The sequence below is a fragment of the Poecilia latipinna genome, unplaced genomic scaffold, assembly GCF_001443285.1.
Source record: "Poecilia latipinna isolate Pla-1442-1.1 unplaced genomic scaffold, P_latipinna-1.0 Scaffold575, whole genome shotgun sequence".
Taxonomy (NCBI): Eukaryota; Metazoa; Chordata; class Actinopteri; order Cyprinodontiformes; family Poeciliidae; genus Poecilia; species Poecilia latipinna.
The window spans coordinates 224752-252234 of record NW_015113191.1 but is presented as its reverse complement, the minus strand read 5'-3'; the positions used below and the strand labels follow the sequence as shown (position 1 = coordinate 252234).

At 41.4% G+C, this 27483-nt stretch overlaps 1 protein-coding gene across 1 annotated transcript in view; it reads right to left on the bottom strand.

Annotated features, from left to right (window-relative positions):
* Positions 1-379: 379 nt before the first annotated feature.
* The window catches only part of tafa4b (TAFA chemokine like family member 4b), a 49665-nt gene continuing 22561 nt past the window's right edge, over positions 380-27483 (bottom strand). Inside the window, exons 4-6 of the mRNA XM_015042030.1 lie at positions 21041-21196; positions 6546-6670; positions 380-1238 (exon numbers count right to left, since the gene is read on the bottom strand). Of these exons, the coding sequence (XP_014897516.1) occupies positions 1227-1238; positions 6546-6670; positions 21041-21196 (293 nt within the window). The 3' untranslated portion in view covers positions 380-1226. The remainder of the gene's footprint in view (positions 1239-6545; positions 6671-21040; positions 21197-27483) is intronic.

Here is a 27483-nt window from a genome sequence, read left to right as displayed (position 1 = left end):
TGACCAAAAGGGCACTTGGGGGCAAGGAGCAAAAGGGGCCGGTGCTCAAGCACCCCAAGCCCCCCCACTCCTCTGCACGTGCCTGTTGGACTATTTTATATAATCAAACTGAAATACATCAGTTTCTGTTCTTTAAGAAACAAAAATTCTAAAATGGCCAAGAAGTATTAATACTTTTGCAAGTCTCTGTAGCTAGAAAAATCAGCATGAATAGCTTAAAGACAGATGATTCTTTTTGGTTCAGCGTTTTTATGGGCTTCCTTAAAAAAAAAAACCCATAGCCACAGACTGAACCCAGCAGATCAAGGAGACATAACTCTGAAGGATGAGCTCATAAATGTCTCCGGGCGAAAATAAAAAGAGAAATAAACGAGAAGTAGTTTGCTAGTTCATATTGTTCCAAGCTGCAAGAAAGTAAAGCTCCATGAATACTTTTTTTTTTTTTTACCAAATTACTCAGAATTAATGGTTTACGATATGCATATTTATCTACAGTACTTCGAACATCAGACAGTTTACAAAACGCTTTCACCTCCAGTTTCATTTCAGATCCACCACAAAGGATGCGCCGCGTGCCGAACAATAAAACATCACCCAAATGGTTCCGACGGGTGCAAATATCCTACATGAATTTTTAATAATGCTGTTATGATTCTACTGCAATCCCCCCTAATTAGAGCCGCAAAATGACTCCTGCGAAAACAGTGTGAGCGTCGGTGACATGACCCACAAGAGCATTCTGATGCTAATTTGCTATTCCGCCAGTTATGAGCTTTTATCTCTTTCATTGCTCCCAGACCTTCTTCACTCCCGTCCCCGGCAGAGGCTTCCAGAGTTTGACGACGCCGTCAGCGCGTCCTGGAGCTCACGCTACGCTCTCGCACCAGAAACGCTCGGCTCAAGCACAGTTTCAAAAATACTGCATCTTTGTGTTTTTGAGGTCCACCGTAGAGAGTAGGAATAAAGTCGTTGTCCGTGTGTGACTGCAGTCTCATAGCTCCTGTGAACAGTTTGGTAGATTTCGCCGCATGTGTATGTGTGTGTGTGTGTGTGTGTGTGTCTCCGTGTGGTTTTGATGAGAACATTTTATCCATTTTGTTTTTTTGTGTGGCAGACAGCAGTCCCTTCCCCTCCATGTTCCCCCGTCGGGCTGTGAATGCGTGTGAGTCATCCGCCGTCTCCACATGGAGCGCTTCGGGTTTCCTTTTGCCTCGGCGGCTCTCTCGCTATCGTGTAACCTGCAAAGAGAAGCAGAGAGAGAGAGAGAAAGAGTTAGAATTAGTGTGTCACGAACAAACGACGCAAAAACACGAACGCTCCTTGAACCCCTTTTTCACAGGGCGTTCAAAATATGTCTGTGAATTTGACGAGATGCGTTTTTATTCTGAAGCGGATGGACGAGGGCTCCCTGATTTCTCTGTAGATGTCTCAAAAGTGGGACATCCATTTCTGTTCACCCCTTCAAGGCAACATTTTGTGTAAAGTCATGTGGTGCCGCAAGTTCAGCTGCAAGTCTTGTGGCAGGTTTGCACATAGAGACTTTAGAGTCCCCCATTCCTTTTTGCTGAAGTTCGGCTGCACTGAGATCTTCTATGAAAATCTGTTTTCTCTATAGCTTGTTTAGTTCAGGACTTTGTGACACACGGGTCTGCTTTGCTTTCATGCTACTGGAAGGTAAACCTCCAGCACCAGCCTCAAGAGTCAAACAGGTCGTCTTCCTTGTATTTAGCTCCTTCCGCCTTCCTGTCCCTACGGAAGAAACGTATTCCCATGTCATGTTGCTGCTTCCACCATGCTTCGCAGTGTGAGTGATGCGTTTGAGGTGTTATTTTCACCCACTCGTGGCATTTGCAGGTTGAGTTTTGGTCTCCATCTTGCAACAGTATCATCACACATGAGTTGTGTGTCTAATATTCTCTCTGGCTCGTTGCAAACTGAACTTTTCATGGTTTTCTTTTAACCTTCCTCCAAGCCCGCCTCTTTTCATGAAGGCTAAATTTCTTGAGTACATTTTCAGAAGCTTCATACTTGTTTTCTGAAATATCCAAACTAGCTAGGATGTTGTTTTAATAATCCAAGCCTCCTGTGAAATTTTCCCACCATTTCATCTCTCACCTATCTGCTGTGTTCCTTGATCTTCATGATCCTGTTTGTTCACTAATTTTCTTCACAAAACAGCTGGGGTTACCTTATATGTTAAATCACACAAAATCAGGTTGTTTTTAATCACTTCTGCAACTTATGAAGATAATCGATTAAAGTTTACTTAGGGCTATCACTCCAAAGTTTCTCTTCCTGGATTTCTACCCTTTTAGTCAGCAGTGTTTGTATTCAACTGTTGGTGTCATCCAGGACATATTACTCTGGAATATCGCCTCCGCTGTCTGGAAATTGAGGTTTTAGCTTGGCCTGACTTACATAAGGCCAACTGCAGTCAGAGGCCTCTTTAGATTAGCTGCAAAACCGACTGCTACAGAAGATTCCTCCTGCAACACAGCAACTCTTTGAAGATATTTGGATGTTATGAGTTATGGCGTTTAATTTCCCTTTGGGATAAATAAAGTATTCTTCAACTGAACTGGATTGAACTCAAATGAGGCTGAATACATAAAAGCCTGACAGAAAAAAAACCCTTTAAAAAACATATGTCGTTTTTTCTTCCACTTCAAAATTATGCACCATCTTGTCTTGCTCTGCTGCCTTACATAAAACCGAATTGAAAGTGTTTGAGTTTACGGTTGTAATTTGCCAAAATAAAATAAAATAAAATAAAAAATAAAAAGGTTCAAGAGTTATGAACGCTTTTGTTAGTCACTGCGTGGTGGAATATCTCCACTCACTTCACAAACACTGGATAAATGTTGCCTTTTGAAAGCTGGGATCAGAGATCGCAGAAGGAATTTTTAAATCAATCTCCTTCCTCTCTGTTTCTGCCTCGCCGTCCTTCTGTTCTGGTAGGAAAACAGCTCGTTTTGAGAGAAACAGTGGCGGCTCGCTGGCTAAAGCTAAATTCTGCATGGTTTGCGGCTGCAGCGGCTTGTTTACAGTCTGGCAGTGGGCTGAACGCATATAATCGAAGATGTAAAGACCTTTCCATCTACAAACCTAATCCCGTGTGCGTTTCAAACGAACCGACGTGCGGATAAATTAGAAAACTCCGGTTCTCGTGTTCCAATCCCGAGAACGCTGTGAAAGTCGGACCGTAATATTAGACGTAGGAAACATTATATGTGAAGCCCGTCTCTGCTCTTTCTTGTCGAACCGTTGCGGTGTTGCCCTGCGTGTTTCTGCAGCACCGCCAACGCTGTGTGGGAGAGGGAGAAAAAAGGAGACGGACAGATACAGATCATCGTGGCAAATAAGATGCCGAGGTGATGGAAGGAGGTCACGGATGGAAAATGAGAAGCCGGATGAAGACGAAAGCCGCAGAGTGCGGCGGCGTGAGCGGTTGCCTGGGGGATCGGTGTGTCGTCGCGGCTGCTTGCCGTGACATCTGCCACCAAGTCTCCGAGTAAATGCCTTCCCTGCTTGCAGATGCACAATTAAAGCAGTCAGCTGACCAGCTAGTCAGGCTTTGTGGGACAAATCAGAAAGAAAAAAAAAAAACAAACAAAAAACGAGGGATGAAATGAAAAGGCAACAGGACGAGGATAATTGCACCTATCACTCCCAGAGTTGGCGTTAGACTCGGGGTCATTAATTGTGCTGCCTGTGATGGAGCTCAGAAGAGCCTCGGTGCCTCAGTCTACCCCGCTCACCAATTTAATTATGACTCTTAATTGTACAGCCTCTGTGGAAGGCTCCCGCCATAATGCATTCTAATGAATACGACAGATGTTGGGCATGTTGGGCTGCTGTGCCATCTCTTGAGCAATTACTCTCACGGCGCCTGCGCCGCTTTCCCTCCCCCCGCCCCTTCTCCAACTGTTTCTCTTTTTATATTTCACCTGTAAATAAAAAGCACCTGCTAAGTCAGTCCCACGATACACACACACACACACACACACACACACGCACACGCAGGCTCACGCGTACACACGCATGTCTACAGCTTCAAATTAACTTTCACACTTCAACTACTTTACAAAGGGCCATGAAGGACCCTCATTTAAATCAATTTATCCCATCTGAATGACATTCATTTACTCTGCATCATATAGTGGTTGTATGAATTACACTTAGAGTTGCAATAAGACATGATGCACACTAAGGGGCCCGCTTGTTGTTGAGGTATGGCGTGTATTTTCTCTGCCATTTTTGCCAACTTTTTCGAGGCTTATTTAGTTATGCTTGTGACATTTGTTTACATTATCCCTGATGCCGTCGCTCGATCCTGTGAGACCCGCTTCGTCTGCAGCCTTCTTAAGGGGAGAAAAGTGAAGGAGACATGAAGCTGGAAACTTATTCACCTGCAGCTGATAAGAACAGGAAAGTTAAAGAAAAGAAATGCACCAAATTAAAGCTCAAGGTCGGGTTGATCTGCTTTAAATCTTGGTCAGGGCAGGAGCGGACACGCCATCCATTCCCCATTGGACACTGATGAAGTTGCATCCTTTGTTGCTGCCACAAATGAAAAGACACTCCGCTGCACTGCTATAGTTGCTGTTGCCAAGACAATCAAACAGAAAAGGGAAGGAAAAGCAAAACTGGTTGGATTTTTTTTTTTGACGTTTAGCCTAAATGCTAAATGGACAATTTTTCCATCATCAGCAGAATCAAATCACACGGAGGTATAAAGGAGGGGGATTATGTAAAAGTGACTTTTTGTTCATGTTATAATGTTATTGTTTCATCAAAAACACACCAGGAGTGTTGTTTTGATTCTTTCATGCATGTTCGCAAAATCCTTGAATCTCCCATGGCAACCATTCAGGGTGCCGAAACGCTTGCTCACACAATACACCTAACTACCCAACGTTCCTCCTCGGAGCTGCGGCCTCCAGCCGAGCTTCCGCCTTCCAAGCACAGCCCCTCCAGACTAGCGGCAGCAGCAATCAGCAAACAACTGAGCTCGTCACACAAATTACTTCACAGTCCAATGCTCATAAGAACGGTTGTAAACGGCAACATGGAGGAGAATTGTGATGTCGTGCTGAAGGCGGAGTGTTGGAAAGAATAGGAGCTTCTTAAAGAGACAGAGGCCCAATTTCCAGGCATTAAATTGCTGAGTCAAATTATTTTATGTCATGTCTGATATACATACAGCATTTTTATAACAACATAGCTGACTTGACTTGATCCTGCTTAACAGAAAGTCCACAATAGCTTCCCTTTTAAAAGTTTGGATTTCCAAACAACTAAAATATTTCATCACACCTTCCTCTTCTGCTTAAAAATGGCTGAAATAAAAGCTCCAATCATTATTCCCCAGTTAGAGAAAATAAACTGTGAGCTGCTTGTCTGTGAAGTACCTGGTTACAAACTGGGTCCTTGAGCAGATAGCATGACTAATCAACCAGCTAATAAATAAACAGCTGCTTTTCTGTTTTTCATCAAATGTGGTATGTTTACTCAAGGGTGAGAATCTCATACTGGCTCCTTGGGAGCGAAGGCTGGTCTGATCCAACGGGTCAGCAGCTGCTGCTGCTGCTGGTCAACTTGCTGACAAAGCTAACGCTGGTTCTGACAGAAAGGAGTCATTATATATTATTCATTCATTCTTTATAGATGTGTTGAGAAAATCTACTGATGCAGTCACCAGCTTCAGCTTTTCTGTTGTCTGTCTTTCTGGTTCTTGGCTGTGATTGGGCCTTTGATTCCACCTTTCCTACCTTTAGCGTGGGCTGAAGCCCTGCGTAAGATGTCGCGCTTACCCAGCACGACATCTTATCCAGATGTGGTGCATCTTTGCAGTATAAAGTTGGAAAACTGAAAGTTTTTCAGAACTTTTACTGTTTCTGTGTCGCCAGATGTTTTTGTCAGACGTTTCTATGACATATTGGAGTTCAATAATCAATCAGTCGAGTTTATTTGTATGGCACATTTCAGGAACAAGGCAGTTCAAGGCACTTTATATAATAAAAACACAAGGTCATAAAGGGCGCCATACAGTCAACAAGTGAGAAAATCAATTGTTGACATTTCAGTGTTGTTTTAGATTCAAAATCATGTAAATTCAAAATATTGATAGGTTCTCAATAATATTAACACCCAGGTACTAATAAGCCTTGATTTTCCGTACATTCTCTTAGTTAAATTTTAATAGACAGCAGTTGAACTTGCTGAACTGAACTCCTCCTCGTTGCCCTGAAGATTTCCTCACAGCAGTTGAACTTCTCTCATTAAAGATGATTTAATAAATGGCTGATTTGGGTGAAGTGATGCAAGCAGCAGTTTTCTGGGAAGCCGTGTTGCAGCTTGATGATGATGGTTTGAAATGACCAACGATTGAAGAATGATTTAAATCCCCTTTTTAAAAAAAAAAAAAATCTTCTAATTTGACCAGATGGGGTTTCATTTTATCATTTTGCAATCGCATGCATTTAATATCAACCTAAGATCACATAAACTGAAAAAGTGATAATATTGTCAGGTTTTCTTCCTACCTTGGTGGTTTTGACTTTGTTGCCGGTGCTGCATGACCAGCCTGTCAGGTCGGGCAGGACTTTGCACTCCTCTCCGTCCATGCAGGGCTGCATTTGACACCACCACTTCTGGGCGACGATAGAGGCTGGAGCACAGAGATGACATTTCAAGACAAGTGAAGAGAGGAAGAAACTCAACAGGTCATACATAGAGGGGGAAAATTGAATATTTAGATTTGATAGAGGAGGGGAGAAAAATACACTAAAAATGGTTAAATTAGTCGTATCAGGACTAATGGCATGGTTGTATTTTTAGTACAGATACCAGCAATGTACAATGCAGAGTTTGCTGTCAAGATCCTCCTGCAACAGAGACAGCATCTGTGGTCAACAGCTTTTATGTGCAAACCTTATTATTTCTGTCAGGTTGGGGAGAGTCATATTCTTTTCTCTCTTTTTCTGTCCAGAAGATCAGCAGCACATCCTGTCTGGAATTACTCAGTCCAGCATGTAAAAACAGCGTTAATGTAAGATTTGCAAAGATCTGACAAAATATTTAACCGTTAAACCTCAGAGCGAATGACTTTTTTGCATGAATAATGTTTCTGCGCCCTCAGGTAATGAAAGTCTATCTTTCTGCACGGCCTGTTGGGATAAAAAGAAGAAAAAAAAAGTCGCAGGGCGCAAAAAGAGAAGGCAATGATTGTTATTCCCATTGTGTAAAACAGAGAGCAAAGAAACTAGATTATCATAAAGATACGCTATCAGAGTGCGCCGCTTCCTCCAAATTAAAAGAAAATAATAGCCGCTAATGATGATTAGGATCTAATCTATGTCTTCGACGGCAAAAAAAATAACTCTCTGGAACGATTCTTTTGCATGCAGTGTAGTCATGGACTAAATTAAAAAAGGGGCGGGGGGTGTTAATGAGGACAAACCTTTATTAAAATTTACAAGAGTCAAATGTATCTGTTTTATTTTTGCGTTTTGTATTGACTATTTGAAAATAAAAAAAAAATAAATAAAAAAGAATGCTTCATTTTCAGTCGATTGCCGCTGAGCTCAACTGGTTTGTGCCAAACCCGGCGAGCCGTCTTACACCAAATTGATCAGACAGTGTTGACAAATCTGCAGAGCGTTTGTTGTCATTCAGTCGGTTCAAAGTGGAAAAAGTCTCTCCTTGCTGTTCCTTGTCTCCATCTTTATCTAAAATGTAAACATGAGGGCGGGACATGTTTATCTTAAAGGTGTCCTGTTAATTTTTTTTTTTTTTTTTGTGACACAAGTGTGTCTGTAAAACTCAGGAGGGCTGAAAAATAAATGCACACCGCACTTTTTAGATTTCTTTTTTTTTTAAGGAAAAACTGTAGAAAACCATTACATTTCAAGTATTCATTTAGCAATTAGTTATTCCACAAAAAAAAATCATAATAAAATGCGATGAAGTTTGTGGTTGCGACATAAGCAAACATACGAACCCTTTGATAAGAACTGCAAGTTTCTTTCATCCCCTGAATTTGTTTCCGTCTCATCCATTGAGATCTGCCTGCATTGAAGGTACGTCCACTAAACTGAGTACGTTGATTTTTATTAGTTTTTTTCTATTTATTTCAAACATGTTTTTAAGAAAACAAGCAAACAGCTGAGCAGAAAAAACATGTGCATATATAACCAGGAACAAAATAATAACTTCAGCACCACTTTAATGTTTTGGGTGGGGGGGAAATGAATACTAAGAAGTAAACAATTATTTAATCCTACCCCTTATCTCTATTCCTTAAGTCTCGTCTTTGTATAAATGACTCATGTGTTGCCAGATGCCTTTGTTTTCTAAATGAAACCTTTGAGCTCCAGTCAACACGTCGAGTGGAGCTCCCAGAGCGCACAGAAAATTAAAACCTTCTCAGATCCATGTTTAATCTGGAAGTAAAACCCAAACATTTTCACCGTCTTACAAACCGACATTAAAATCTTCCAGATCATCAGACCTCAGCTTGACAACTGAGGAAAAACTCCACTGCTTCTCACCAAACTCGTCATCCATCCGCTCTCCAGTCTCACAGGCGACTTTAGAGTCGGTTAAAATGACGTACCTGTTCCTGCACTGTAATACCACTGGGCTGCCACTTTGATACCCTTTAGAAAGAAATGTTTGATACCCCTGTGTCTATTGTTTGCGGGGAAGGAGGGAGAAAAGCTGATATTGTTAGGAAGAAAAAAAAATGTCTTTCATGCATAGGAACATGCTGAAATCCTCTCAAGCACCATGTAAGAAGAAAAAGAAACAAACACTGTGACTAAAATAAAGAGTTGGACGGAGGAAGACAAGGCAAAATAACAGGTTTGCACCAGTATAGCATCTTTGTAGTGTGGAAATGAGCTGCGAGAGGCAGAGAGGAGGGAAAAAGGCCAGTTGAGGACGACTACCAGGGAGTTTAGGAACAAAAGGAGGCAATTTTCTTCTTTAACAAAAAAAGGAGAAGAGGAGAGAAGAAAACGTAAGCAGATTGAAAAAAAACAAAAAACAAGAAAAAGAAAGCTAGCCTGAAGTTGGTCAATTTCAACAAAAATAAAAAAAAGAGAAGAAAACTCCCACAGCTTTCTTAGGGCATAATGTTAAGCCCACTGCGATGATGTGTGGGCTCAGGGGCGGTAAGAGCTTCTAAAACCCAATGACTGTGTAATGCTTGTTAATGTGGCAGCATCAAAAACAGTAGCCTCAGACGCACAGAATGGTGCGCGGCGCTAATAGGCATGGCCTTTGAGAGTTATTACAGAGTTGGTGTTCACTGTACCTTATCTCATTGTGTTACCAGGAGAATGGGACAGACAGACACACACACACACACACACACACACACACACACACACACACACACACACACACACACACAAAGCAGGCTGACAAAAAAAAGACCGGGCTGGGTAACAGACCTGTGATGTCACCCATAATTCAGATGTCGGACAGCATTTGGAGGCAGGTACGAACAGGTCAATGGTAACACAATTACACAGGTGATGATAGAGCTGCTCAGCAGCAGCAGTGATAGTTTGGTTAAGTTAAGAGATTGGTTAAGTTAATTTCCTGCATCTTATTGCCTGAGAATGGAGAATGGCTGCTTGATGCGCCGTCTCACAGATAAAGCAGCTGCCGCGCCATTCAGAGACACGCTGCAGCAGGTCAGACGTACAAAAACATTACAGGTACAATCAGCTACTGGCCCCATTTGTCTAATTTTTTTCTGGATGGAGAAGGCCGTTGGCGATTTGGACCGTTGGCGATTTGGCCGTTGGCTGTCAAGGCAATCTCTTTTTATGTGTTTTCTTTTTCTTCATCACTACATTAAAGGAGCAGCTAATGGTTTTAGCTGTTTTTTTAAAGCGACTTCCTAGACTTTTTTTTTTTTTGCAAAATCTAACTCACATTAAATATAGTTTAACTACAAAGTTTTCCATCTTTAGCTATTTTATTGTAAATCCTTATTTAATCAGAAATGTCTCTGATGACATCACAAAAGGCATACGTCCTTCCATCTTAGCTGGAGCTCCCAGAGAGGAGCCACACATGAACGGGAACAGCATCCTTCCTCCTGGGACTTGAACCCAGGACCTTCCTGCTGCTAGGCAACAATGCTACCACCCTGCAGCCCCTACCCAAAAGAAAAACGATGAGATGGAAATATTCCAGCATAAGTCTAAACAGATCTGTACATGTGGATGTTTGTCAGCAAAACCATTTGCTTTAGCTTCATTGTCTGCAACAGTCAAATTCTGGTTTATACACGCGAGTTCGGCCCACTTGCAACATGAATCCTTCAGAATCTGTCGAAATATGTAATACTTTGGCAGTTCACTATCATACTTACTAATGCGGCTCAGCTTGTTTTGTTTTTTTTGTGCCTCTTGTGATGTCATCACCCCAAATATTTAAAAAAAAAAAGGTGAATTTTTCAATCGGTGGAACTTTCAAAACTGTGTATTGTGTAAAACCATGCAGACAAAATCCCTGCTTCACTCCACAGCTGTGTTTGTACAGTCATACGCATCAGTTAATTTAAAAAAAAAAAAAAAAAAAAAAAACAGAAAAAAAAAACACACCATTGGATGTCTTTAAAATATTCCCCCAAGTGTTGAGTCGGGACTGTTCACATGCAGCTCATCCTCCCCAACAAGCCTCGGCGAACGCAAAAGGCAGAAAACGCCAGCAGACTCCGTCCAAACCGAAGCGCTCTAATCAACTCTTGGTGTATTTACTTAAAGTTTTGTTTCATCTGTATGAAAGCCAATGCCCACAAACAACACAGAGTGATCTTCTGAAAGACAGTAGCAGACTTATTCTTTGCCAAGCAAAGCGGAGTCTGTTTGGCTGCCAGCTTCACAATCCTCTCTTGAGGCTGTTTGATAGCAGAGCCAGCACATAGCCCCGTTCAAAACCAGAACGTAGTTGTTGTTTTGTTTTTTTCCTTTAAAAAAACAAGTGAAACAAGTATCAAGTTTTAGCCTTAATCAGGGCACTTTTGCAAAAGCCAACATGGCTGCAACATGGAGCAGTGGAAGCTGTTTGCGGTTGTTTCACATCTGTGAGCTAAAAAGTGCGTATTCTGGCTCCAACTTTGATTAGTTAAAAAGCAGGAGAGGAGTTTCTGTTTTCAAACATATTCTGTATGTACGTTCACACCTCTTAAGCCTTTGCCTAATTTTGTCAAAATGAAACCAAAACCGGTGTAATTTTACTGAGATTTTATGTTCTAAATCACCACCAATAAGTGTGGAGGAGAAAGAAAAGGATGGATGATTTTCATAACGTTATGCGAAACAAAAAAAGGAAAAGCTTTCTGCATTTGGGCTCAAACGGGTTTTCCTCCAGGATTGTCCTGTTTTCAGCTCCTTTCATCTTCATATCAACTCTGACCAGCTTCCTTCTCTCCGCCTGCACCAGGGAAGCGTTCTCACGGCTCGATGCTGCCGCCTCCATGCTGCACAGAGGGGATGTGGTTTTATGGAGACCTTTTTTCCTCTGCATGTTTTCCGTGTTGGTCAGAATCCAGCCAGGGCACCACACTGGTTTTCTCCCACCGGTGGCTGTATTCATGCAAATCTACCATAATGGTGAGATTTGTGGAGTGCGTGACTCGTTGTCGGGTCAACAGATTCTCTCGGGAGTTGTTCAAAAACTTTGAATAAATACCGCTGCATGCTTCGACCGAACTGCAAACTTCTCCAAATCATTTTCTCTCTAACATGTCTGGCGCTTTGTTTGGCCTTCATGATCCTTCAGAGTGTAGCTGTATTCAAATTCAAATGACTCTCAAATGGATTACATTTACTAATTATGTGATTTCTGAAAACATAAACAATTGGCTTGACTGTATTTGATTTATTTCTATTGGAGAAAAGGAGACTAAATAAGAAGGCATGCTGCACTTTTGATAAATGTTAAATAAAATTTTAGCGGGCGGTGCAGTTCATCACTGGCTGACATAACCTTTCAAAAATAACTAAGTAAATAATAACATTAACTTAAAAAGTCTTATTAACTTATCTACCGATGACTTTGTTCTAAATTTGACATGCGACGTCACACCTTGATTAATTTCTCCTGGTGCATTTGCACCACAAGTCAAAGTGAAAATGAGCAACGTTCCTAAAATAGTAGAAAAAATGAATACAGCGCACGGAGCACCGCTCACTCCTTCTGACAATAATTGCATCATTCTCATTAAGAGCCTGCACTGATATTCACCCAAGTTGCCTAATGCAAATGAGAGAAATTTACAGCTCTGGCATACGTTTCATCACACCTGCTTTCAGCTCATTACAACAGAGGCCGCTCTCGATTTGGCACTCTTTTTAAGAACTCCCACAAACTTTTCAGCGCGGGATCGTCAGTAAAACGTCTAGACGGCGCCTTGCTCAGGGTGCAGGTGATTAGGCGAGACAAGGGACTGGGGCTATGCTATCCCCCCCGGGTTCCTGCCTGGTCTCTGGGGTTTTCCCTAAATAAGGTCAACGACGGGGAACGCCACAAGGCCGCCCGCAGCTCTGCCTCGTCTCCGGCTGATGACAGCGCGTCAATCTGGTAGGAGGCGGAACGCTGTCACTCACCGCCGCCGCGTCTGAACGCGGCTTGTGTTCTGAGAGAGCGTTCAGCCTTGAAAGGCGCTGATCACTCCTCGCCGCCTCGGCTTCTGCAGTCGTTGTAATGTTTGTGACATCAAGTGGACAAAGCAGAAACTGCAGCCGCAGCTCAGGAAACAACAGATCTGCAGCTTTGAATAGGATGCCAATCAACACGTTGAGAGTGCCACCAGTCTGCCTCGCAGGTGCTGACTGTGTTTGTTAATTGGCTATACAGAAATATAACGCGCGCACGCGCGCACACACGCGCGCGCACACACACACACACACAAGGAGAGAAAACGTATGAAAATGTATCATCAGAGCTAATGCTTTAGCTAGTTATGAGGTATCTTACAAAGAAATGTATGATCCCTTAACCAATTCACATTTTAACACCTCACAAATGTTGCTGCACTTTATTATGGTTTTATGTGGAAAACGAAACAAGGAGAGATTAACAACTTTAAAGTGTAAAAGGATGAACAGCTTTCAAAATGTTTTACGCCAACATTTCTGAAATGTGTCATTTCTATTTGTACCCTGCCCCTTTTACTCTGATACCCCTAAAAAAGATGATTTGCCACCACTAAATGGAGAGCATGTTTACATAATCTCATCTCAGCAATTTGGCGAAGGCCCTGGAAGTTTATTAGCGATCATTAGTGAACAAACAGCATCATGAAGATCAAGGGATGCGGTAAATATGTCAGGGATTAAGTTGTGAACAAAATGAAAGCAGAGTTAGGGAACGTTATGAGCTTTGAGCATGTGACCCATCAGTCTATAGTCAATTATCTGAAAATGGAAAGAATCGGGCAATGGGACTGCACAATTATGTCACAAATAGATTTGTCAATGCAAAGGTAGTTTCACAAACAACTCTCTACAATTCAATATTTTCTGGCTATACATTCCAAATGTCGCTAAATTTATGCTTAGCCAGCCAAAAATATCCGTCTCAGCCACTAATACATGGAGTCAATGGCCTGGTTTACGTCACTGCAAATTCAGTGCCTAGTCAAAGCCCACAACCATTTGAGAGTCTGGCAAGACATGAAAACTGATTCTCAGAGATGCTTCCCACCCTGCGGTACTTTACAAAACAAGCAAACGTGTCACCCTCTAAATATGGAAATCTGGTTGAAACATGAACTTTGCAGCTCAAGTGTGGCAAATTGTAGCAAAGTTAATGCCACTGAAACCATCAGAATGTTACTCTCCAACCTTAAAAAAAACTATGAAGAAAATCTGTCATTGACCTCTAACCCTTTCATCTAAAGTCAAATGATGAACCAATGAAATATGAATGCTTGACCAACTGCCGTGATTTGAAGCAGCGTACGACCTCTGCAGTCTGGTATGAGTCTTCTGGAGTGTTTTCCCATCAATACTTAACAAAGTCGCGCACTGAAGTCGTTCGCCGCCCCAACATGGACCATAAACCACAACAAGCAATTCACCTCTGTACCTCTGTGTGGCTGCTTTGTGGTTTTTATGTGTAGGTAAATACCGCAACGACTGTGCATCGAGTAGAAGGCATAATAAATACTCCCGCGCCTTCACTCTGAGGTCATTATTATTTAAAGGCAAATGGTTTCTTTCAAACACACACACACACACACAATCTGGGCTGAGGATGGACCCAGAGCTATGAACGCCCCACGGCTTTGTAACTGTTCCACTCAGTGATCCTGTGGTACAGAAGCAGGTGGAGAGCGGCATCCATCTTTTTCCCGGCGGTGATTTAATAACGCACTGCATCAGCGTAGCCCGAGCTCACATATTCATGCCAGCCCAGGTACGCATGATGAGAAAACCCAGGTGGGGAGAGCATTGTGAAAACTGTCAGAAATAGACTGGACAGCGGCACACCTTCGTGGGAACGGACAGGAGAAAGAACCACAACAACAAAAAAATGACAAAAGCTCCACCATAAGGGAAAGGTGATAAACAACAGCTGGTTGATACCTGATGAAATGTTCAACGAAATTTTGTGCAACAAGCAATGAAATACGACGCCTGTCGCGGACGGAACAAAGCCCACTTGTTTCCAGTTTTATCAGGTCGCCGTCCTCCGTAATGATGTTGTCTGAGGAAGGCTGACATACGGCTACGCCTGTATGACTTCAGCTCATAGCTATCGGAGGAAAATAATGCGCATCTAAGCGCGGCGAGTATATGGTCTGAACAACTGGCCTCATGAAAACGCGACGGATTGTTGTTTATTGAGTTGTGAAAGTTCAGTTGCAAAATAAAATCCTTCTGATTCAGTGCCAGCCAATATCTCCACTCTAACTAAGTTGTACCACAGCTTTTAGGAGAGCGAGGAGTCTCATCCTGTCATACTACACCAGGCTGGTGCAGGCGGAGAGGGGGGGGACCTGCCCCTCTTATGCTCTTTCCACTTCAGTTCACCCCGCAGGTTTTCAACAGGATTTAGGCCTGGGGGCTGAGATTGGGGATTTCATGTCTTTTTGTGTTTATCTGGCCAAATGTTACGGACAATTATGCTGCTGAAAGGCCCAGCGATGACCTGTTTTCAGTGTACTGGTAGAGCCTCCTGAATTTTTATTTTCAATCGCCTGACTTTTTTAAATACATTGTGATTACACCCACTTTAAAAAAGGTCTTTGGACGCAGCATGACCCCGCCTGCCCAGTGAGAGTCCAACTGTTGGTGAAGACGCGCTAACATAGCGTACCAAACATCACCGACCCGTTCTGCTCCGCTCTGTGGAAACTGCAGGCCAAAGATCCTCCACTGTAATCACTGATACTGCACCTTGGATGTATTTCCACAAGTTCACTCTTTGTTGTAGAGAAGCTTAACCTTTGGGCACTTTCACATCGGAGCCGTTTGGTCCACTTTAAAAGGTTTACTATTCGGACAGCAGGTGTGAAAGCTCGTTGGTGTCTGTGTAGCCACAGCAGCGTTTCGAAAGTCTTTCTCACTGCTGTCTTTTTATGTAGCGCTCCGTTCGACTCCTGTATACAAAGACAAATGTTGGAAAGTTTTCTGCCTCCGACGGCTTTTCGTACTGGACAGTTTCTTGTGAAGGCACCAGAAACAAGTAGCTGTTGTGGCTGTTTGACAGACGGCTTTGTCAACTTTCAAATGCGAAGTGAAAATAAACCAAACCAAATGAAAGAATTACTTTTTTTTCACCCAACCAACTGAAACAGGTTTCCCGTACTATTCTGTTGTAAAAACCTCCTAACCTCATCTGACCAAACTATTATGTTCCCAGTAAATTCTATCAAACTCCGCTCAGGACAAAGTTTTTGCTTTCTGGTAAACAACCAGTTGGCATGTAGACTTTGGCATCAAATGGTTGCCATGGAGCTTTGGTGATCGCAAAAAGTCTCAGTATTTTCCCCCCCTCATTTCAGAAAGAGAAACTCAAATATTACACACTCATATAGTGAAATATTTCATATTTCCACTTTTTTATGATGTTCTATTTTCTTTAAAGGGGCAGTATTATGTATTTTCCAGGCACAATCACATGCTGTTAGCTTCAGTAAAAAAATGTAATATGACTTAAAAGAAATTTGACTTTTAAAAACTCCTACTCTTTCTAAAAGCCCTCATTTAGGAAGTCATCACAACATGGCTCCTCTATTAACCTTTTAACAGTGTTTTTATAGGAGCTACTTCCACTGAGCAGTAGCTCCTATAATTAGCTCAGCAGATCTGCAGCTTCACCAGGTGTTTGCTAATTGCTGCTGGCTAGTCTGAAGGAGCTGAATGGAGGTGTAACGGAAGACTTCTCTCAATGTCTTGACATCAACACTTAGGTAACTTAATGTAAATTTTGTGTTAATATTATTTGTTCTCAGACTCCAGCACCACTTTGATCTGAGCTGGGAAAAAAAAAGATTCAGGAAGCTGGTTCTAAGAGTTTTACGATGAAAGACGCGCCGTACAAGACAGCAGCCATTAGAAGGGTTTACCCATTTTTCAGACATCGTCAATAACGTGGCTCCATTTACTCTGTGGCTTTTTCTACAAAGGGTTCCTACTGAGAGGGGATTGCCTTGGCCCATCAGTGATTGAGCCTTTAAAATAAAACACAAGAAAAAGAGTCTAACAAGCGTGGAGAGTGTGCATCAACATGCCTTTGTGTGCTTTGGAATAAAAGGATGAGGCGAGATCTTGTTACCCCAGACTCAGAGGTCAAGCGTGACTCACAGCATAAGTCCCGCTGAGCCCTCGATCTGCAAGCGAGAGGCGGTGAGTGCCAGAGATGAGATGCCTGCGAGAGAACGGGAGGAAGTGTGCCGATTCTGTGCAAAAGACTTGTGAGTCAGAGGGAAAAAAAAGTCATTAAAACCATCAAAACAAATTTATCTCTGACTGAGGCTCAGTCAAATGGTAAACCTATTAGCCTTTCATCAGTGACACTTCTTCCTTTTAGCAAAGCCCTGGGTTTGAACAAACAAAAGCAAGGCACCGGGGCAATGACTATTCCGAGAGGTTAGCGGAGTTTCACGCGATTCCTTATTCCTCCTGACTTTCATTACCCAGCCAATCATCTTTGCCATGGTTGCCTGATTTTATCATTATCAAGCAACAGTTCCCATCTAGGAACTCATCAAAGAGGTTAAAAAACAAATCTACTTTTTTATGGCCTGAAAACAGAGCTGGAATGATGCAGCAGGTGTGACTGTGGAGAAGCCATTTCAGAGGGGAAAGCTCCTCCTACTGGCCACATGGCGCAACAGCAACATGGTGACTGAACTAGTAGATAGATAGATAGATAGATAGATAGATAGATAGACTTTATTTATAAAAACCTTTAACAAAAAATGGTAATGCTGTTTGTTAATTTGCGTGTAAATTAAATTGAGTATATGCTACTCAAACTTAGATATAATTAGGCCAGCACATTTTAACAAATAGAAATAAAAACTTTATGAAATAATGAACGTGTCATTTACCATAAAAATGAACAAAGGCTTTCAAATATCTGTCTGTCTGTCTGTTTGCTTTATTCTATTAAAACTGTGTGGCTCACTTTACCCAGGTTTTGTTTACATGGGTCAACAAATGTGCTGATTCTCCGTTCTCACAAGGAATCACAGCAGCAGACAGTCTGATAGAGTCACTCTAGTGGGAGCTCTGAATAGTTTCAATTCTCTCCAGCTGACCTTAACAGTTTGAATAACCCCCTGCGCTTTGGAGGGTCACCGGCTCCACTCCAGTCCGAGGCAACCATGTATCTTCCTCTGGCAGTGCGGCTAACGCAGCGTGATTCGATCAGGATGGCTGACCAGGATGGCTGACTCTGCGTGTGTCTGTGTGTGTGTGTGTGTGCGTGTGTGTGTGTGTGTGTGTGTGTGTGTGTGTGCTTGATCTCTGTGGAGCGCCTGCGGATGATAGAGGTCAGTAACACTGCTTGTTTCCTGCCGGGAAAAAGCTCATGGAGCGGACAAACAGGTTTAACAGCAGTCTACGGACGCCACCAAGACCCTCCATCTGCCTGTCTGTCATTTCCACAGCCAAGCATCAAGACCTCACACCAGGAGACAAAAACAGGTTTACACATGTGTGTGTTTGCTTGAACTTAGTAGTGTATTACGATGTCAGTAGATTAGCCTAAATGCAACCCAAAGCATGGGAATTACAGGAAAACAACCAAAGTTCAATAGAAAAGCCAGCTGAATACAAACACACTGACTTACCTATTTGCAAACTGAATATGTTAGTTACATTTAAACATTGATGATTTATGCTGCTTTGGTCTCGTCTGTCCACAGTAGTTCTCTGAATGCATTAGTGGTCGTTCTGACCGCACTGCAGTTGGGTATTAGCGCTAGGATGCAGCCAGCAGAGCACAATACTCAGGAATAAAAGAAAAAAAACCCCTCAAAAAACCATAAATAGAACAAAGAAGCAGAGATAAGAAGCAAAACATAAGCCACACTCCACAAACACGTGCACTGCTTGGTTTCAGTCCTCCACAGCGTTGCAGCCATTGCATGCTGGACTCGGTTTGTCTCAGACGTCAGAGCTTTGGTCTGGAAATGAAGTCACAGCTGAGCGGAGCGTGTTGCACAAACATCGGCCTTCGCTAATTGTTCCGATCAGTATTCAGACTAAACTACTCTTAGCATTATAAGCTGTTCACAACGTATTCCTCTCTAATTTTCTACAGTCATTCAATGCTAGGGGTGGTTGCTGGTGCCTACATGTAATGACCAATGAGAAAAAGGCAGGAAGTGTCCTAGAGAGGTCACCAGTCCATCACAGAAAAACACAACCCTTCACGCAGCATCTCAACCTTTATGTTTTTTAGACTGTAACAGGAAATCAGCAACTATAGTGGCAAAATCCAGTCAGACAAGATTTTGATTGTATCATATTGCATCTTTTAAGATAAAACTGTTCTCTTATATCATAAAAAAAGTTGTACAAATAAAGGGAAAAGATATCTGTAATATACTCTGAACTTCTTTAAGCAGCGGCTTAAACATCCAACATCTGATTCATCTAAAGGTAGAAAACCTAAATGACAGCAGTTCCTTAGAATTACTTTCTATTTCATGTTGGTCCCCCATTGAAATCTCCCAGGGGCACAATTAATCTGCGCCGCATGTTAAAAAACAACATTTTTTAAAATCCTAACCATAAACTGATAAACAAAACCTTAAACGTCCTTTGAAGGAATCCTGGAGTTAGTAGAAGTTGTCTTCAGTCAACTTCTAATGTCCTTAAACACGATTAAAAGGTGAGTCTTGAGTATTTTAGACTTGCTTAAAGCAGAATTTATTTATTGCCATGATAATTGATAAATATTGTTTTCATCAACAGATTTGTTGTTCGGATGTCGGGCAAGCGGTCCGGTAGGACAGCAGCCTTGCATAAGTGCAAATAAAGCAAAAATAACTAATTAAAAATGAAATGTAAGCACATCCAAAGCACAACCTCAAAACATGAGAAAGAACAAAGAAGTGAAAGTGGAAAAGAGAGTGTGAAATATGAAGCAGAGGATAAAAGACAAGATGCAACTTTAGCTTAAGCAACAGCAGGTGTGTGCCCACTGAGTGGTGATTACAAACTGGAACCTGGTGGACAGGAAGATAATTTTTTTTTTATCAAAACCTGTTTAAAAAAAACTGGAGAAGAAACTGAGTAGATACTAAGGCAAAAGTACTGAAGCAAACAACAGAACGTGAAACCCAAACATCATTACAGTGATCGCAACTTCAGTCAAGCTAGTTGATTAGACACATTTAGGACCTGTGTGAGATTAATCAGTGCCTCAGTTATTGCAAAAACAAGAGTTCAACAAACAAACTACAATGTAGAATTCAGACAAAGTTTTTACGGTTCACAAAGTGACATAAAGCAAACGTTAAGGGGAAATAAAACGTGATGATGGGACAAGTTGCACACACACGTTAGATTCAAGTATGATTCCCTCCATCTTGTATTGTAGTCACACGTCTCCATTAACACATATAACCTTGAGTGGCATCCCAGCCTTAATCTATGTCAGCCTAATGTTTGCATCTATAGTAGCTTCAGCTCTTTGGGGAAAGCTCCTTACAAACAGGGGAAATGTTTCACCGTCTCTGTTGTGTTGGATTGAGGTGCAGGGCAGTCAAGTTCCTCCACACCATAAAGGCTCATTCAGCCTTTATGGACCTTAAGTTTGTGCTCTGGTGCAGAGTCATGTTGGAACAGGGTCCCAACCAGGTCCAACAAAGGAAATGTACTCCTTCAACTGGAACTAAACAGGGTTCCTGAGAGACGGCTCTGCACCATGATCCCCCCCATGCACCAAACTTTACCAGACTCATTTCAGTCGGGCAGGATCTGCCAATCCCAGATAAGCCCAGCGGATTACCAGGCATGGTTTTACAATTTGGAGAACAAGTGTGTATTGATGTGGAGTCCAGTTGGACGGTGCTTTACACCACTGCATCTGAAGCTTAGCGTTATACTTGGTGACACAACACCTGGATGCAACCATTCCTTTAAGGTCTCTAGACACTACATGAGAAAATGTGAAATGAAACCCACGTAAAGTTTGCAGCTCTGGAGTTATTACTTAGTCTTATTAGTCCATCATGACAGTAAAATATACCATCGAGTATGTAATTAAGTGGTCGGCGAATTCAGGACATTTAGAAATATTCCAGATTTCCTGACAAACACTGAAGTCGCCTTTGAGTTTAACACCAAACTTTTGTTGTCGACTCCAGCTGACAGATGACAGCCATGTTTCTCACATGACTCAATTCCCCTTTTCTCATGCAAATAAGCAACAGAAAAGCCATCAAGAACGTTTCAATTGCAACAACCGGTTGTGTGTGTAAGAGCTGAAGGCTTAAGGAAGATAAAACCAGTGATTGGACCGTTCTCATGAGTTATTGTCGCACACTTTTTACCTTCCACGCAGGAGGGTCTGGCTCTGGTCGTCCCGGCAACCTGCCCCGGGAAGCAGGAGCACTTGACAGTTTGAGATCGCTCCTCAATCTTGTTCTTGTTGCAGCAGCGATGGATGGCCACCACCTCGCAGGTGCCCTGCTTCACCTGATACGACACTGCGGACGACAGACACGAGGAGGAGAAACAAATGAATCAACTTTCCAGAGGCACGCTGGTGGACTGCTGCAGCAAAATGCCAGGTTCAAATTCAAACCGCGAGACGCTGAGCAATTCTTTCTGAGGATGAAATAAATCTGCTGAAGTATTTACGGATGTTTAAACGCCTTGGTTTATTCCAGGCTAAGTCTTTGATTCATAAATAAACACTCTTTAGCGACGCTCTTATCCTCCGCAGCGTGGCCTCATTAACTTCACCACAAAGGCACCTCTGGTTTTGTCATTGCACGCAGAAGGAAAACACAACAGCAGTAGATGATGGGGGGGGGGGGAAAGACACTCGTTTTCTTTTGAGTCGTTTTTAGACAAAGTGAACCAACTAATGGAAGCAAAGGGAGCACTGCAACAGAGAGGCCCACACATGATAAAAGAACCGATAAAAGAACCACTCCCTGGAAACCACAACTTTTTTTTTTTCTTTTGAGCGTTTGTGTTTGTTTTGTTCCAATCCAAAGTGTGTGAGTATGGTTTCTGAATATTTTAGGCTGCGATTATTGCGTTTTTCACAAGACGCAATGCAAATAATGTCTTAGTTTTTGTGATTGCTTGTGGTTGGGCTCCTAAGTTTACATACCATGACAATTATTTAAAGCACCTAAAATATATAGGGCCATTTGCTTTCAGATAGTTGTATTTGCTCTTTTTTTAAAATCATAATGACAACTAAACAATATAAACTTAATGGTACTCAATTCTTAGAATATATTCAATTAAAATCTCTTATGCAAAGTAAATATGACCCAGAACAACTCATTATAGATCCTAATGAAAGAATTAAAATTGCGTCTAGAAAGAAAAAAATCATCAGTCGATATTCAGAATGTTAAACAGGATTGATTCAACAATATCAATACCTACTTCAAAATGGCAAACAGATCTGAATATAAACACAGATTGTGACTTCTGGATTAACATTTGCAATAATATCTCATATATGACAAAAAAAAACCCAAACTGCTCATTGAGTATAAAGTACTTCACAGAAGGTTTTCGGCATCATTCCTCCCTTCTCATTTCATGTAGTTCCTGTAAGCAATATAACAAATTCCACCCAGTAGAATTAATTTACCAGTTTCATTAATTGATCCGTCATATGTCTATATCTACCCGTCTTTCATAATTTATTGATGTATTATTATTATTGCCAGTATGAATGCTTTTTGTTTGTTTGTGGTTTGTTTAACATGCTCTACATAGCGATAATATCGTTCATATCACCATTTTTGCTCACACACTCTAATACACACACACGGCTAATAATACAATATCAACTGTTTCCTTTTCTTTGTTAGTTTCGTGATTTTATCTTCCTTTCACGAATGCAGCGTATCGGACCATGTATTTTCTACGTTGATATTAAATAAAAGTAAAAAAAAAAAAAAAAGAAAGAAAGAAAAATCATAATGACAACAGATATTACCAAACTCAACCTGTTCTAAAGTTTACACAAGCATTCAATTATAAATCCCAACAGAGACACGGCCAAAAACGCTGAAAATGGTTAGTCAACAAATATTGTTTCCATCTATTATTGAGACGTCTGTAAGCGAGCAGAAGCCTAACCGGAGCTGCAGCGTGAACCTGGAAATCCTTCAGAAATGATGTGCAAATAGACTTCTGTTCAATATTAATGTTTGGAACTAGATAGCGTAGGTGTTAAAGTTATGTTTTATTCAGCGAATTAAACAGTCGACTTCCCCGGGGGGAAAAGACTTTTATGCCTGGTGTTTGCGTTTACTGTTGGGTAAAATATTTAGTGAATCTAATCTTTGCTTAAGGCTCCTGAATGGTTCGCGGCCGCCTTATCTTCCCTCGCAAAGCTTGTTGTGCTCTCCTAAGAGTTTCGGGCGAGAACAGCAAACCCTTCTGGTGACATTACCAGCTACCTATAAGCCTCTTTACACCGCTGGAAAAACCTTGCTTATACTGTACCGTAAGCCCAGATTCCATTTATGTACGTGACTTTACACAGACTCTGAAACTTTTCAGGCCCGACTGAGTGCGCCATGCACAGAAAGTGCGTCCGAACACACACACACACGCACACAGACCGTCGAGGGTTCTATTTCTGCAGGCCATGGCCCCTCTCATCCTTTCTGATTTAAAGTTTGTTTGTTCTTCTCTCCAGAGAGCCCCATCAATGATCCCTGGCTCACCGAGGGCGCCCCCCTCCCACCCTGCTCCACCATCATCCCTCCACTTTCATTTCCCTCACTTCTCTGTCTCAGACTCTCCTGAGGCTGGAGCAGCTGCCAGATTACCACACACACACACACACTGGTGCAAACATAAAGCCTCCATCCACTGATAAAAAAAAAAATAAAATCAAGAACTGAAAAAAAAGAACACAACTTCAGAAGACAACTACGACTGCAGCTGTAATTGTATTATTAGTAGGCGCAGTTTAAAAAACAAAAAAAAGCTCAGAGTAACTATGTAAAAGTTCGACCCTAAATCACACACAATCAGCTCCCCTTGTTTAATCTTAGTTACTCCCAGAATTAAAATTTCATTTCCCTGCTTTCGCAGAACTTTAGCCGGCTGAAGCCGCTCAGTCTGACGGCCCCCCACACCTGAGAGAGAAACGCAGCCAGTTAGTGAGGAACAAAGAAGAGCAGAGACAGAGTCTAGCAGGTGGAGGAAGGAGGTGCCACGGCCAGCAGACAGAACAAAGAGAAGCTCATCTTTGGCTGCAGTAATGAGGTCAGAAGGCGATCCGGTCTCCTCTAATGACTGCCTGCGTCAGACCTGGGATGGAGCTGTTTGTATTTTTGAGGGGATAGTAATGAATCTTAAAAGTTGGGCTCTGTTTAAAGGTTTATTGAGCTAACGCAGCAGGATAAATAAGTGTTAAATACATCAATGTACAACTCTGGAAAAATATGAACAGACCACTGCACTGAACCCTATTGAAAGCCTCCTGATTACTCCACCAAATATTGATTTCTGATAAAACATTAGTATTGTTGTTTCTAAATGAGTATGAACTTGTTTTCTTTGCGTTAGTTGAGGTCTGAAAGCGTTGCATCTTTGTCGTTATTCTGACCGTTTCTCATTTTCTGCAAATAAATACTAAATTTCTGCTTGGAATTTGAGAGAAATGCAGAATAAAAGAACAACGTTCGTTTTACTCAAACATAAACCTATAGAGAGTAAAATCAGAAAAATGGGTCGTTTTAAATGCTCTCTCAATTGTTTCCAGAGCTGTATAGACAATGGTGCTGTTAACATGGAATCTGAGACAAAAATGTCCTTAAATGAAGTTGTATGTGATTAAAATTGTTTGTTACAAGGAATAAGTAATAAACATGCAAAGTCTTAGTTTCTAAAAAAAAAAGAAATGGTAGAAAGCGGTCAGCATTTGGAAACTAACCCTGCCATCTATCAGTGCAACTGTATGTAAGCTAATGTTAGCATTTAGTAAGTAATATTATCTCAAAAACAGGACAGGAAGTTGTTGTTCGTGCATTTATTTCTTCAAAATGTACCGACTACTGTAACTCATCATTCACCTGCTTAAGCAAACCATCACTGGGTTTTCTACATGTTGTGTGGAACGCTGCTGCCAGACTTCTTACCAAACCTTCACAGTTTTTATCTCACGTCAAATCGTCACTCATCCAGCTGTACTGGCTGCTCAGTATGCTTCGCCGTCTTGGTTCTCGCTCTTAGGATGTTCAAGCAAACACTTGAGACCTTTTAAATCCATACCTCCTTAACAAACTCAGACGATATGACCAAGACCTGCTGGTTGTGTCACTTATGAAACTAAAACCTAATTGTGACCACTCACAGAGAATCAGCAGGTACAGTTCTTCCAAAAAAAGAAATCAGCAACTCGCTAAAAACCGCTAGTCTCTACGTCCACTTTCTGCGCAAGACTCCACTGATGAAGAAAAACACATTTCAGCTCATTCGAGGACTGCTGTGGGACATTTGGACGCGTCAACAAATGCTCTGAGAGGATAAAAGCTGATTATTATTTACACTTGAAGTTGAGAAGTGGTGTAGCGTCAATACTTTTCTACAAAATGCAATGATTTTCTTTGGAGGAATTTAAAGATGGCCAAAGACACTTTGGTCTTGGCCATTCCTCCACTAAATATCAGTCTCATCCTGCAGGACAAACTAATAAAGATTAATATTATATGAAGTCACTAAAGAAGGTTGTTGATTGGGTAAGACATTTACTACTCATAACCTTTAAACAGAACCCCGTTTTCTGCTGAAACAAGCTGCTTCTTTCAAACTTGAGAGCAGATGGATAAAACCGTGACCTTTTTTTTTTATTATTCATGCATCTGTTTTATATATATAAAGTCTGCCCACAGTTGGCACCCTAATTAAAATCACAACAAAGTATGAATTAATGCTAATGAGGTAAATGCAGACAGGTGTAAGATATGAAAACTACCCACATACTTCTTTATAGAAAAAAGAATTTCCGCTACTTAGAGGACAACAGCAAGAAGAGAAAAAATGTGTGTGTGTGTGTGTGTGTGTGTGTGTGTGTGTGTGTGTGTGCGTGCGTGCGTGTGTGCGTGTGTGTTAAGAAGTACAGGTGCAGTTTAATGAAAATACAATAAAAAAAACACTCCAAGGTGCTCTTCAAGCAAATACTTAACAAAGCTGTGTTTCATGGCCAGTTTTTTTTAAAAAACAAGATCGCTTAGTTTCACATGTTGCCAACATTTCCCACATCATGGAGCAGCAGCACTACATGAAGAATGCTTTTCCTATTTATTTATCTACTGAAGCAAATATTCTGCCTTGTAAAATAACTAGTGATAAAATGAAGCTTCAAATATATGTATTTATAAAAGAAAGCAATACTGTTGTTTGTTTTTATTTTATTATTTTTTATTTTTTTGCTCCCTCTAGTGAAAAAAACTTGTAAGAATTTAACCTGCAACTCGTGCAGAAGGCATAGCTGTAGCAAAGAGACAGTGTGTTTAGGTTAGCTGTGGTCAAAGTTATTTTGAGCTTTATATGAAAGTACTGGCCAACATTCATGATCAGAAAACGATCTGTACATATGTGAGGAAGCTCAACAGCTACAGCTGAGATAAACTCATGTAGATGAAAGCGTGTTGCTTTCTCTTCAGCACGTCGGATTCTTACTGAAGATTCCTCATTACAATATTTGGCAGCTGGTGTTTTGTCAGAATAAAATTTAAAGGCTTCGTTGCAAAAAAACAAAAACAAAAAAAAAAAAAACAAAAAAAAAAAGGCCAGGAAAAGGTCGACACACAAAGTCGGTTTTGGAAATGTGAAATAATATCAGGCGAATTGCTCAACATATCCAAGCAGTTATGTGCAGATGTATGTGTAGCCTGTAGCTTTTGCCCGTTGCCTTGATTTATACCTGTAAACATCCAGGATGTTTAATCAGTAAGCAAATGTCAGGGGCCAGAAAGAAATCAGCATTTAAAATCTATTTGATGAGGATATTAATAACACCTACAGTAAAATGATAATAATAATAATAATAATAATAATAATAATAATAATAATAATAATAATAATAATAATTTTCTTCCTCGTAGTGTTTTCTTGCACTCTGACCTGTAGAACACTGCAAATGTTTTGCTTGGGTTGATTTACAGTAAACTGAACAAATACAGCTACAACTTTTCACTTCTGTGCTCATGAGAAAGAGAATGACCACAAAAGCAACAATCTTGTTTGTAATAAAAAGGATTACCTGCATCTCTTCCTCCTCCAACTACTCTGCCCTTTGACCTTCTGAATGCACTAAAGCTCACTGATAAACATGTGAATACCCTCTTTCAGCACCAGAATGCCAGAAAAGCTCAAAGTCCTGGTGGTGTTTCCCCACCTTTGCCTAAACCGGGCAGCATCTTCTCCCACACAGGAACCATCAGTAGTGGCGTCCCTCAGGGCTGTGTTCTCTCCCCACATCTCTCCTCTCTGTAAATAAATGCCTGCACCTCGGCGGACCCGTCTGTGAAACGACTGAAACTTGAAGAAGTCATTGGTCTGAACCAGGATGGTAAGGAGTCTGAATACGGACAGGAAGTGAATCGGCACCATCTGGAGTTTAACTCACTCAAGACAGTGGAGGTGACGGTGTGCTACCGAACAACTCCTTCCACGCTCTGCCGCCTCACCATTTTCAAAATACTGTGGATCATTTCCAGTTCCTAGGAACCATCCTATCTCAGGACCTAAGATCATCCTCACATACACAGAGCTCAGACTCTGC